Genomic DNA, 13,135 nt, shown 5'->3' on the forward strand with positions numbered 1-13,135 from the left:
CATGTTCCAATATTGCTTTCAGTGCGCCCTATCCATTCCATAAAGAAAATAAACAAATATAATATAATAGATTATAATAATAATAATACCAATAAACAAAAATTTTCTTTCCTAATACCTAGACATTATATATAAAAAAGAAGATACAAGGATGACTGCGATTCTGTTATTAGGGAGCTTATTTCAATGGGACGAAACGAGAAGTAGTAGCACCGGCTCTACCGTGTCTGACTGGGGCGTAAGTGATGGAGAATTCACCCAAGTAGTGACCCAACATTTCTGGTCTGATTTCAACTTGGTTGAAAACCTTACCGTTGTAGATACCGACGACGGAACCGATCATTTCTGGAACAACGATCATGTTTCTCATGTGAGTTCTGACTGGAGCTGGTTTTTCACTTTCTGGGGCAGCCAATTTAGCAGCTCTCAATTTCTTCATGAAACCGGCTGGCTTGGAAGTCATACCACGGGCAAATCTTCTTCTGACTCTAGCTGGAGCTAACTTGACGAAATCTTCAGTGGACATTTCTAACAATTTTTCCAAATCGACACCTCTGTAGGAGTGGGTCTTGAAAACTCTCTTCTTGATATTAACAGCTTGAGACATGATCGGTCGTGATTATCTTGTTGTATACTTCTAGTTCGTCTTATTCTACAATACAGGGAAAAGCACTAATGAATGAGGAAAAAAACGAGATTGAAGAACAAATAAAAAGAAGAGACTGTAGCGAAATGTGAGACTCTACACTAAAACATTGTAATGGAATAAACGGATTGCGAATAGGATGGCTCAAGCAGACGATTATGGTGTCGTCCCGCGCTCCTGCCAACAAAGAGTCTCAAGAGAAATTATTTCGAGTGGGACGGGGCGAGATGGGACGTTCCGGGGAAAGCCCTCAGTGGTTCCAGAAGGAGGCTCCTTCTGGGCGCTCTAAGCTCGCTCTGGGCGGATCCGATGTCGAAGTAATGTTCCCGGGACTGTACACCCATACACATACCATACTTTTGAGCGCGGTGTACGGTTTCCAGCACGATTTGGAAGCGCGAGGTGACCGATAACTCACAGGAATCAGTGGGGAGGCTAGGCTGCTTCAGTCTCGGGTGTGTGTGGAAGACGCGCGAAATGTTTCACACTTCGCATAGAACACTATGGTTGGTATTGGTACCCGCTTCACCGGTCTGATCAATCTAGTACTGGAGATTCATTATTACTCGAGGCTCTCCAGCAATTACTTACAGTTACTATTTCAGTTAGTGATTTTTTAATTGCTTTTTTGCAAACCTTTTCCTATATTTTAGAAATTTATATACAACAACAGAACCAATTATACAAAAAATGAAGTACTTGGCTGCTTACCTACTATTGAACGCTGCTGGTAACACCCCAGATGCCACCAAGATTAAGGCTGTTTTGGAATCCGTCGGTATTGAAATCGAAGACGAAAAGGTCTCTTCTGTCTTGTCCGCTTTGGAAGGTAAGACTGTTGACGAATTAGTTGCCGAAGGTAATGAAAAGTTGGCTGCTGTTCCAGCTGCTGGCCCAGCTTCTGCTGGCGGTGCTGCTGCTGCCTCCGGCGATGCTGCTGCTGAGGAAGAAAAGGAAGAAGAAGCTGCTGAAGAATCCGATGACGACATGGGTTTCGGTTTATTCGATTAAGGTTGTCTAAATCTCTACCAACTCGTTATATCATCTCTTGGAAGCTATAGAGGGAACGGCGGTAAACAAAGTTTCTTCTTTCCTCTATGGCGACTGCGCTCCTCTTTTCTAATCCTTTTCAAGTTTAAATCCATGATTTAATATCTATCTATACATATATATATTATAAGTAATGGTTTAATGCATTGTTTCAAAAAAAAAAAAAGGAGGACTAACGCTTTTCCTCTATCTAAACCGAAATACGTTGGTTTTGGTAGCAGTATCTTGCATGTCTGTCCTTTGCGGTATGTCTGCCTCTGGGTTTTGTATATGTTTTTTTTTCTACCAATGGGCAAAAATTGCTATAGCCGCTTCCTCAGGGAATACTTTTCCATAACTATTCAGGAAAGACCATAGACCGCCGAACCGACATCTTTCAAAGGCTAAGGACACACACGGTCCAACTCTCGGTGATCCGCAAGAATAAATGATGGCTTTTAACGTGGTTTGTGTCCTTGCAAACTCGCTTATAGTAACAGCAGATACTAACTAGCATTGCCGAACAAAACGTTCATCCGGGCAACGGCATGTCTTAGCTTCTTTTCGAAGATTCTTTTGCCACCGGAAGGGAAAGAAAAGACACCATATATAGGTGATAACAATACTATTGGTGTTGTGCCTAAGAGCTCCTCAGATCAGTTGCACATACACAATTACATATTATGAGTGGTTACGATAGGGCTTTATCCATTTTCTCGCCAGATGGCCACATTTTCCAAGTCGAGTACGCCCTGGAGGCAGTAAAGAGGGGTACCTGCGCTGTAGGTGTCAAGGGCAAGAATTGCGTCGTATTGGGTTGTGAAAGAAGATCTACTTTGAAGCTACAGGACACCAGAATCACACCTTCGAAGGTGTCCAAGATCGATTCGCATGTGGTCTTGTCGTTTTCTGGTTTGAATGCAGACTCCAGAATTCTCATCGAAAAGGCCAGAGTGGAGGCCCAAAGTCATAGACTAACGTTGGAGGACCCTGTGACGGTAGAGTACCTGACACGTTACGTGGCTGGAGTGCAGCAGAGATACACGCAGTCCGGTGGTGTCAGACCTTTCGGTGTGTCCACGCTGATTGCCGGTTTCGATGCAAGAGATGACGAACCCAAACTTTACCAAACCGAACCAAGTGGCATATACTCGTCGTGGTCCGCCCAGACCATTGGGAGAAACTCTAAGACGGTACGCGAGTTCTTGGAGAAGAACTACGATCGCAAAGAGCCACCGGCCACCGTGGAAGAGTGTGTAAAGCTTACTGTAAGATCGCTGTTGGAAGTTGTTCAAACAGGCGCCAAAAACATCGAAATCACCGTCGTCAAGCCGGATTCAAACATCATTTCCTTGACCGGCGAGGAAATCAATGAGTATGTCACCCAAATAGAGCAAGAAAAGCAGGAGCAGCAAGAGCAGGACAAGAAGAAGAAGTCCAGCCATTAAAAACAGTAACCTATATATGTTAGGCACGAGCCCTATATAAAGCAACAACGATAACAACATCAAAGTATAGCCCGTAATACAGTATATGAGTACTTGCAACCGTCATCTTTTACGAGCTGACGTTTTCCGGTTTTCGCATCTCGGCATCTTGCTACAAGAAAACTTGATAAAATAAACTGTATTCAAGAACTGCAATTTCGCCCTGACTTTAGACGATACACGGACGTTTACAGCCCCTCCTGAATAACATACCATCATCCATACCCCCCTCTCCGCTCCCTCATTTTCACACACAGTGTTTTTGTCTCTACAAGAAAGAAAGCTGAAATATTGTGCCCTTGCCCTACCATTTTCCGTCCCTACGCCTATATGCCCATACTTTGCTCGGTTTATCGAACAACGCTGTAAACTTTGCGAGTCAAAAGAGACTTATCGTACTATTATACCCAAAGCAGCATCAAAACATTATTTTACTCATTATATTCAGTCAAAATTCTCAGGTTCTCTTTTTTTTTTTTAAGATTTTTCCAATACATCATTATAATTTATTGACATATACTGATTTTTTTTCCCATAACAAAGAAAAAGAAAAATAAAAAAAGAATTGGGAAACAAAGTCAACAAAAGTTGGTATGGATCACCAGGACAGCTCGCCACCTAGATTCAGAAACTCCGGCTCTAACAGAACCACCACATATAACGGCAGCACCCTGCCTACGATGCCCAAGAGCGCTACACCAACATCAAGCTCAACAACAGTTACCACCCATTTGCAAAACATCAAGGAAGAGGAGGTTAGTGATGACGAACTTACTCAAGTAGATCGGTCATCACCTCGTGTCTTAGGAAGAATTTCGTCTTCGTCTTCGTCTTCATCCAACATTTATTTGCGCGACAACCTGGATATGCTACACGATATGGGCAAATCAACCACTCATCTCTCCTTATCCACGCCCAATCTGCATGAGGAAATTGGCATTCTCAGCGATAAAGGTAATAGTAAAGAAGAATTGGCTTTGTTGCCACCTTTACCCCACACGGGTGAGTTGGAAATTACTCCACAATTTGATATTAATGAGGCTATTTTTGACCAGGATGACATTAGTCACTCATCAAGGCTAGAAGTGGAGGACGTGTTAGCGAATATGACGAATTCCAGTGAAGATGTCACCAAAGAAGCTCAGGATTTTGCTATGAAAGATCGTGATCAGGACATGTCGACAAAAGACAATTCCGATTTGAGCGATGCCATTCTTGACAACCAAACATCCTTCGATCTCTCTAAAGCTCTGGAGATGACTAGCCACTCAAACATTTCCAACATCATTCACAATTCTGGTTCTGAAGGGAGAACTTCAAGAACTCCAGTGAGCACTGTCACTTTGAAACCATATGTTTCGTCTCTTGCCAGTGGGGAACGTGAAGAAAACACGACTCCATCTTCCTCCACGTCCGATCACGCGGCCACCATACAGTATGATCCTGATAAAATCCTAAATCTCGCCCCGGTTTCGCCTTCCTCTCTTTACGAGCAACAACAGAGCAGTAGATCATCGAGAGAAAGAAGTAAATCGAATTCTAGCACGCTGGCATCTACGCTGAGAGACACGATCATTTCAGGAATGCCTCAAAGTAGCAAAGCTGTAGAAAGAAAATTGTCGAGAAAGAGTAATCGGAGTGGGAAAAATACAGCGACCTTTGGAGAGCGTCTTCAAAAATTGCCACCTTTGCACACCCAAAATTCTAGCCAATATGTCATGGCGATATCTGTTGAAAATGGTATTGGTGCGCAAATCCGCAACATATCTACGCCAACTTCAAGTACTCAAACTCCAGTTGCATCTCAATCCGAATCTGCACTGAGGAGTGAAGAGAAGAAAATGCCTTTTTTGAGGAGGGCCTCTAGTGCCCTCTTAAGAAAGACGTCTGTCAAGAACAGCACTAGTCTAACCAGAACGCATACACCCTTATCGACACCTCAAACGTTTGAGTCGATCTCAAAAAATTCTCAGCATGATCCTTTGCTAATTCGACGATCTTTGGATACTGAAAATAAACTCCCAAGAAGGCAGCTTTCATGTTCTAAGTCCTATTCGCGTCTGGATTCCGACTCTATGGTTGCAAACAATTATCGACCTTCCAAAAAGGTCTTACGGACCACTTCGAATGATGTCGAACAAGTCTATAGAAAGACATCCTTGGGGTCTAAGATCAAAAGAGGTTTCACTAGAATACTGAGCGACAGTAATAGCGGGAGGGAAGCTATCGATCAGTCGCCAAAAATAAAAGCTGTCGCGGGACCTGCGGCATCGCCTTTAACCTCTTTATCCACTGTGAAAAGTCATCCGATAACAGCAAGTCCTAAAGAAGATAACCGGGTCTCGATAGATGACGTGGGTACAGTTGACCTAAGGTCAACGTCCTTTTCACAGCCATCGAGTTGTGTCATTTCCCCATCACATGAAGAGATACAGAGTAAAATTCCGAAAAGGTCGGCAAGTAGAAAAGCACTGTGTAGAAGTTCAAGCAAGAAAAACATACTGTCTGAACAGCAAACAAAGGGAAGTGAAATTTATTTGGATAAAGAAGCCTTAAAAGATTTTGTTCCAGTGCTTTCCATCACTGAAGACACCCATCGCATCAACCGTTCGTCTTTACAAACGCAATCCACTATCGGGTTATGCATCGATAATCTAAGAAATAAAGAAGGCCTGAAACTCGATACCAAGGAATACGTGGAAATCCTGACTCAACAACAACGCAGGGAAGATGAAAGATACGCCATTTTGGAAATGAAATTTGCATCTTGTGCATGGTGCAGTGATAAGGACCTGCAGTACTTGAAAAGAAAAAGAATCTCGATGAACAAGATATGGTCTGACTATGTCCGCATTTACCGTGAAAAGTTGAACAGCCTGTAAAGAGTCAACGGTCTTAGCTATATATAATAACAGTCAACGGACAAGTATGAAATGTATATATCTATGGTGGGTACGCATGCATATACTGTATGCTATCTATTTACCATTACATAATTAGTGGCGCACTCTACGAAAAGTTAACATTGCATTTTGAAAAGTCCTTTAAATTGTTTTACTTGGAAAGAAAGCCCTAGCTTTTTTTTTTGCGGATACGATCGGTTTTTCTTCTTTCTCCCATACTTTATAAGGCGGGAAAAATCAAAATTGAACATAACTGCAACTTCTTTCCTTTCTTCTCTGTTTGCATTTGGAAATGTAAACAAAGCTAGATATCTAAAGATGATAGTCACCATGTTTGTGGGACTCTAGACGGAGTGTAATGCACAATTATCCTTCATGGCAGTTGTCTTGCTGGCTTCATTGGTATTGCTTCAACATCTCAGGACGCCATAGAGAAAAGAAGAGGATCTTACATTAAAATGATGAAAGAGGTAGCAATTTGCAACAGATTTACATGATCGAATCAAACAAAGATTAACCTTTACAGAACCGCTACACTGATATTAATGTAAAAGAATTTTCCTTCTTTGCGCGTTTTAATTGGAAAGTATTCTCTCAACCCTTGAAAATATATTATATCTATGTACACGTGAATAATTTCTTGAACATATTATTCGTTGCCACTGAGTATACAAAGCACTCAACTTCGCTGATCTCGTGGTTTTAGTAGGTCGTTCAGGATGACTGAGCTGTATGGGATTCACGTTGCCTTCGCGTCCCATAAGTTTTCAAATAATGTCAAAATAGTCCTAATAGGTCACTTTATCAATACAAATATATTATATACACAAGTACATCATAGGGAGGTGCGTCACACATAGAAGCGTCGGGCGTAGTATGACCAGTCTAATAGATTTGGGCAGGTATGTTGAAAGTAGCCGCTTTGGAGAAGACAGGGGACCAAGGTCTAAAAGAGTAAAAATCGCTGGAGCTGATTTATCTTCTTTTCAACCTGGATGCATCACCAAGATTCGTTTACAAGATTTCGTCACCTATACCTTAACTGAGTTCAATCTTTCACCGTCTCTAAATATGATTATTGGACCAAACGGATCCGGCAAATCTACTTTTGTGTGTGCCGTATGTTTAGGACTGGCTGGTAAACCGGAGTATATTGGTAGGAGTAAAAAAGTGGAAGATTTCATTAAGAATGGTCAGGATGTTTCAAGAATTGAAATTACTTTAAAAAATTCGCCGAAGGTTCATGATATTGAAAATATAAATGCACATGACGAAACAATAAAGATTACTAGGATTATTACTAGATCTAAGAGAAGGTCTGATTACCTGATAAATGACGGACAGGTCTCTGAAAATACGGTTAAAACTCTAGTCACTCAGTTGAACATTCAGCTGGATAATCTATGCCAATTTTTATCTCAAGAGCGTGTTGAGGAATTTGCTCGATTGAAGTCAGTTAAGCTATTAATGGAAACTATAAGGTCAATTGACGCAAGTCTGTTAGACTTGTTGGAGGAATTAAGGGAACTACAGGTAAGTGAGCAGAGTTTGCAGAAGGACCTCGACTTCAAGAAATCAAAAATTGCGCATTTAAGGCAAGAGAGTGATAAATTACGAAAGTCAGTAGAGTCGTTGCGAGATTTTCAAAAGAAAAAAAGTGAAATTGAATCGCACTCTCAATTATTACCTTATGTGAAGGTGAAAGATCATAAGGAAAAGCTAAATACCTATAAAGAAGAGTACGAACGAGCGAAAGCGAACTTGAAAGCTTTATTGAAGGACAAGAAACCATTTTCTAATACAAAGAAAACTTTGGAAGGCCGAGTTGAAGAACTAACAGATAAATGTTCGTTCAAAAATGCTGAATTTGTGAAGGCAAAAGAGAAGATCAACGAGATCTTTGAAGAACTGAATACCATAAGAGATGAGGTTATAAAAAAAAAAAATCAGAATGAATATTATAGAGGTAGAACCAAAAAATTGCAGGCAACTATTATCAGTACAAATCAGGATTTAGTGAGAAATCGAGAGATGCTAAAACAAACTCAATTACCTGAAAGAAGCGTATTCGAAGATATAGACACCAAAAGAAAAGAAATCATCAACAAAGAAGGAGAGCTTCGAGATCTTATATCCGAGATCGATGCTAAAGCAAATGCCGTTAACCATGAAATGAGGACTATACATGTGCAAGCGGAAAGCAAGACTAAGTCTCTTAATACAACCGACAAAATTGGCATCTTAAACCAAGATCAGGATTTAAAGGAGGTTCGTGATGCCGTGTTGTTGATAAGAGATCATAGCGAAATGAAAGATAAAATCTTAGAGCCCCCAATAATAACAGTATCTGCCATTAATTCACAATTTGCAGCCTATCTAGCACAATGTGTCGATTATAATACAAGCAAGGCCTTGACTGTTGTTGATTCTGATGCTTACAAGTTATTTTCGAATTCGATTCTTGATAAATTCAAAGTGAATCTGAGAGAACTATCCAATATTGACATCAGACCTCCTGTGCCAATAGATACAGTCAAAGATTTGGGTTTTGAAGGCTACTTGTCTGATTTCATTACCGGTGATAACAGAGTTATGAGAATGCTTTGTCAAATTAACAAAATACATACCATACCAGTATCCAGAAAGGAACTGACACCCACGCAAATAAAGAGGTTGATTACGCCGGCATCAAATGGAAAAATTCTCTTCAAAAGAATAATTCATGGAAACAGGCTTGTCGACATTAAACAATCTGCTTATGGTAATAAACAGGTTTTCCCAACTGATGTTAGTATAAAACAAACCAATTTTTATCAAGGATCGATCATGTCAAATGAACAGAAAAACAGAATTGAAAATGAAATCAGCAGCTTAAAGAATGAACATAATAATCGAAAATCTAAATTAGACGCATTGTCCAACCAGAAGAGTATTTATAGGCACGAACTATCCGAGTTGGCGTCAAAAAACGACGATATCAATAGAAAGGCCCATGAACTGAATGAGATTCGTAAGAAATACACTATGAGGAAAAGCACAATAGAAACCCTGGAAGAGAAATTAGATCAACTCAAACGTGAGGCTAGAAAGGATGTATCACAAAAGATCAAGGATATTGATGACCAGATCCAGCAGTTGCTACTCAAGCAAACTCAGTTACTGTCTAAAATGGTCTCGTCAATGGAGGATTTGAAGAAATGTCAGAAGGAATTGGTAAGTTCCCAAATTCTTCAATTTGAAGCCCAGAATATGGACATTTCCATGAATGATGTGATCGGCTTTTTCAATGAAAGGGAGGCTGACTTGAAGCACCAATATGAGCATAAAAAAAGGTTCGTAAAAGAAATGAGAGATACTCCTGAATTCCAATCCTGGATGCAAGAAATTAGACGTTATGACGAAGATACGAAAGAGAAATTGAATAAAGTAGCAGAAAAATATGAGAAAGAGGGGAATTTCAATCTTTCATTCATTCAAGATGTTCTTAATAAGTTGGAATCGGAAGTAGCTATGGTCAATCATGACGAATCTGCTATAACGATTTTGGATCAAGTGACTACTGAGTTGAGAGAGTTGGAACAAGCAGTTCCTCAGCAAACTAAGGATTTGGGAACCATCAACGCGAAATTGAAAGAAGATCATGCAATTTTGGAACCTAAATTGGATGATATAGTATCAAAAATTTCTGCAAAATTTGCACGCTTATTCAATAACGTTGGTAGTGCTGGTGCGGTTCATCTGGAAAAGCCGAAGGACTATTCTGAATGGAAGATTGAAATCATGGTCAAGTTCAGAGATAATGCCCCTTTGAAGAAATTAGACTCTCACACACAGTCAGGCGGTGAGAGGGCTGTGTCTACAGTACTTTACATGATCGCCTTGCAAGAGTTTACCTCTGCACCATTCAGAGTTGTGGATGAAATCAACCAAGGTATGGATTCTAGAAATGAAAGAATTGTCCATAAAGCTATGGTAGAGAACGCTTGTGCTGAAAACACTTCTCAATATTTCTTAATTACTCCAAAGCTATTGACAGGCTTGTATTATCACGAGAAGATGAGAGTACACTGTGTCATGGCTGGTTCTTGGATTCCAAATCCTTCTGAGAACCCGAGAATGATCCATTTCGGCGAGACTTCCAATTACTCTTTTGAATAGGCTATTTATTATGTATATATGCTAATGTGTTCAATAATCAAGATGCTTTTCTTAGTGTATTCAAAACGGCCGTTAGTGAGAGATGTCTTATTTCTTAGATGTATTCCAACTTATAAAGCGATTAACTGAAATTTAGCGCGCTTAGGAAAAGTTCTCATCTCTAGTCTTCCGTTACAAAACACTAACAAGAGGTCAATTGTAACAAAAAGGTGCTTGTACTTACGCAGAAAGACCCTTACCGAGAATATGATTCTCCTAAGAATACCGAGGCGTTTTTATTGCTTATCCCTGAAACCAACAAAGGGCGTGGGTCCATCCTCACTGAATAAATCCTTATTGTCGAGGAAAACTAAGGAAGACATCCATCCGTCTTCGCCTGTCAGAACTAGATTCGCACCTTCTCCGACTGGATTTTTACACTTGGGGTCACTGAGAACAGCACTTTACAATTATCTGCTGGCAAGAAATACGAATGGACAGTTTTTACTTCGTTTGGAAGATACAGACCAAAAAAGGTTAATACCTGGTGCAGAGGAGAACATTTACGACGTTTTAAAATGGTGTAAGATAAATTACGATGAAACGGCTGTAAAACAGAGCGAAAGAAAACCAATCTATGATAAGTATGTGAAGATACTATTATCTTCTGGGATGGCATATAGATGTTTTTGTTCGAAAGAACGATTGAACGAATTAAGGCGTTCAGCAATGGAATTGAAACCTCCTTCAATGGCAAGTTACGATCGATGTTGCTCATATCTAGGGGAAGAGGAAGTAAATTCCAAGCTGAGTCAAGGCATGCCTTTCACCGTGAGGTTCAAATCGCCAGAAAAGTATCCACTATTTGCTGATCTTTTACATGGAGAAATCAACCTTCAGCCCCAGGTGAACTTTAACGATAGAAGGTACGATGACCTTATCCTTGTCAAGTCTGATAAATTGCCAACCTATCACCTAGCAAACGTTGTAGACGATCATTTGATGGGAATAACACATGTAATAAGAGGTGAAGAATGGCTGCCTTCCACGCCTAAACATATTGCTTTGTATAATGCATTTGGTTGGGATTGTCCAAAGTTCATCCATATCCCTCTATTGACAACTGTCGGCGATAAGAAATTGAGCAAAAGAAAAGGCGATATGTCTATTTCAAGTTTGAAAAAGCAGGGAGTTTTGCCAGAGGCTTTAGTTAACTTTTGTGCATTGTTTGGTTGGTCTCCCCCGAGAAATTTGGCCTCTAAGAAGCATGAATGCTTTTCAATGAAGGAACTAGAAAAGCTGTTTAATTTAAACTGGTTGACAAAGGGAAATGCCAAAGTTGATGACAAAAAATTGTGGTTTTTCAACAAGCACTTTTTGCAGGAAAGAATTTCTAATCCTGTGATGTTGAAAGAACTTATCGACAAGATCACGCCTACCTTAGAGTCCAAGTATAATGCATCCGCCATAAGCCACAAGAAAGTGGCGAAAATTTTACTGAATTGTGGTAGTGGTCTGACTAAGATTAATGACTTTTGTGAAGAGTATTATTATTTTTTCGAAAAACCCAAGTATGATGACAATGATGCTGTTACAAAATTTCTAAGCAAGAATGAAACCAGCGATGTTGCTAGCCTGTTGAAGATGTTCGGGCAGTTCAAGGAGGGTGCTAATGCCGAAGACGTGGAGTTCATGATCGAAGCAATGCTTCGTGAACACAATTTTTCCAGAAAATTCACATACCAGGCAATAAGATTTGCCTTGGCGGGATGCCATTCAGGAGCAAATGTAGCAGTTATGATCGACATTCTGGGCACTCAAGAGAGTAATGAAAGACTATCCGAAGGTTTAAAGTTCTTGCAATGAATATATTAGTAGTAGCAAGGTACAATATAGCCATGTAAATACGTCATATATATTTTAGATACCACGACTATTATTTTTTTACATTGTTACTGTTGTAATTAAGTGCAATGGAGTTTTTTTTAGAAGCCGGCCGAACGTTCTGGAAATTATATAATATACAGGAACGGGATACCGAAAGTGAAATTTAAGGATAAAAGGAGAGATCTACGTTTTATTCGAAATGCATTAATTAATGCCTTTGAGCTATAGAAATTTAAAAAGCGACAAAAAATCGCAATAAAGGAATGTTTGCTGCAATTGCTTCAGGAAATCCATTACAACTGTCAGTAGAAGTCCCCAATTCGAATGGCTTACAGCACACAATTGTGCTCTCTCGAACTAAACCCAAGTTATATTCGCATATAACATTGTTTATATTACCTAATGTTACATTTCCGCAGGACTACATAGCGACAGTTTATTTTAAATTAAGTCCTCAAGAAGAATTCAAACTATTTGGATATCTGAGCTCTGAGAAACCTAGTGCAATATTCAAAGTGCAAATACCCAGTTCCAAGAAAGAAACTGGAGATGCGAGTGATGGGCTGGGAGAGATAGACATGGATGTAGATGACGGCTCCGGAGCTGCTGGCACGTTTACAGACGGAAATGGCAATAATGGTAATAATATATCAGAATTGATCATTGGTATTTCCATCGAACCTCGAGAGCAAGGGATGATGAAACTAGAGGAATGGAAGACCAGTATGAATGCAGAAGCTCAAAAGAACAACGCATTGGTTTTGTCAAGACCTAATTTAGGAGTAGTTAGAAACGTTACCACAGCGGGGCAGTTAGCACAAGTATATCCTTCCTTGACGCAAGAACTGGCCGCTAAAATTGTACAACATGCATATAACTATTTATCCGGTTTCCTAGACGCTCAGGGCAATGTGCCTATCAAGAGGTTCGATACATGGTGGGACAAATTTAGAAATAGACTTGCCAATGACGGGACGTTTTTAGATGAAGTAACCAAGAATTAGACTCAGATACATAACCTTATTTAAATCTACGACATTATGATT

At 40.0% G+C, this 13,135-nt stretch overlaps 7 protein-coding genes across 7 annotated transcripts; 6 read left to right on the forward strand and 1 right to left on the reverse strand.

Annotated features, from left to right (window-relative positions):
- Nucleotides 1-178: 178 nt before the first annotated feature.
- RPS15 (40S ribosomal protein uS19) lies at nt 179-607 on the reverse strand (the record flags this gene model as incomplete). The annotated part of the gene is made up of 1 exon (XM_056231139.1): nt 179-607. One exon carries the CDS (start codon nt 605-607, stop codon nt 179-181), a length of 429 nt encoding a protein of 142 aa, XP_056084988.1.
- Nucleotides 608-1,336: 729 nt separating this feature from the next.
- Nucleotides 1,337-1,657, forward strand: RPP2A (ribosomal protein P2 alpha; the record flags this gene model as incomplete). Its single annotated transcript, XM_056231140.1, has 1 exon — nt 1,337-1,657. One exon carries the CDS (start codon nt 1,337-1,339, stop codon nt 1,655-1,657), a length of 321 nt encoding a protein of 106 aa, XP_056084989.1.
- Nucleotides 1,658-2,358: 701 nt separating this feature from the next.
- On the forward strand, nt 2,359-3,123 carry PRE6 (proteasome core particle subunit alpha 4; the record flags this gene model as incomplete). The annotated part of the gene is made up of 1 exon (XM_056231141.1): nt 2,359-3,123. The coding sequence occupies one exon, from the start codon at nt 2,359-2,361 to the stop codon at nt 3,121-3,123; it is 765 nt and encodes a 254-aa protein (XP_056084990.1).
- A 632-nt stretch (nt 3,124-3,755) lies between these two features.
- SKDI15G1220 (uncharacterized protein) lies at nt 3,756-6,044 on the forward strand (the record flags this gene model as incomplete). The annotated part of the gene is made up of 1 exon (XM_056231142.1): nt 3,756-6,044. The coding sequence occupies one exon, from the start codon at nt 3,756-3,758 to the stop codon at nt 6,042-6,044; it is 2,289 nt and encodes a 762-aa protein (XP_056084991.1).
- An 897-nt stretch (nt 6,045-6,941) lies between these two features.
- SMC5 (DNA repair ATPase SMC5) lies at nt 6,942-10,223 on the forward strand (the record flags this gene model as incomplete). Its single annotated transcript, XM_056231143.1, has 1 exon — nt 6,942-10,223. One exon carries the CDS (start codon nt 6,942-6,944, stop codon nt 10,221-10,223), a length of 3,282 nt encoding a protein of 1,093 aa, XP_056084992.1.
- Nucleotides 10,224-10,469: 246 nt separating this feature from the next.
- On the forward strand, nt 10,470-12,068 carry MSE1 (glutamate--tRNA ligase MSE1; the record flags this gene model as incomplete). The annotated part of the gene is made up of 1 exon (XM_056231144.1): nt 10,470-12,068. One exon carries the CDS (start codon nt 10,470-10,472, stop codon nt 12,066-12,068), a length of 1,599 nt encoding a protein of 532 aa, XP_056084993.1.
- Nucleotides 12,069-12,352: 284 nt separating this feature from the next.
- On the forward strand, nt 12,353-13,093 carry OPI10 (Opi10p; the record flags this gene model as incomplete). The annotated part of the gene is made up of 1 exon (XM_056231145.1): nt 12,353-13,093. One exon carries the CDS (start codon nt 12,353-12,355, stop codon nt 13,091-13,093), a length of 741 nt encoding a protein of 246 aa, XP_056084994.1.
- Between the last annotated feature and the right edge of the window lie 42 nt (nt 13,094-13,135).

The sequence above is a fragment of the Saccharomyces kudriavzevii genome (assembly GCF_947243775.1).
Source record: "Saccharomyces kudriavzevii IFO 1802 strain IFO1802 genome assembly, chromosome: 15".
Classification (NCBI taxonomy): domain Eukaryota; kingdom Fungi; phylum Ascomycota; class Saccharomycetes; order Saccharomycetales; family Saccharomycetaceae; genus Saccharomyces; species Saccharomyces kudriavzevii.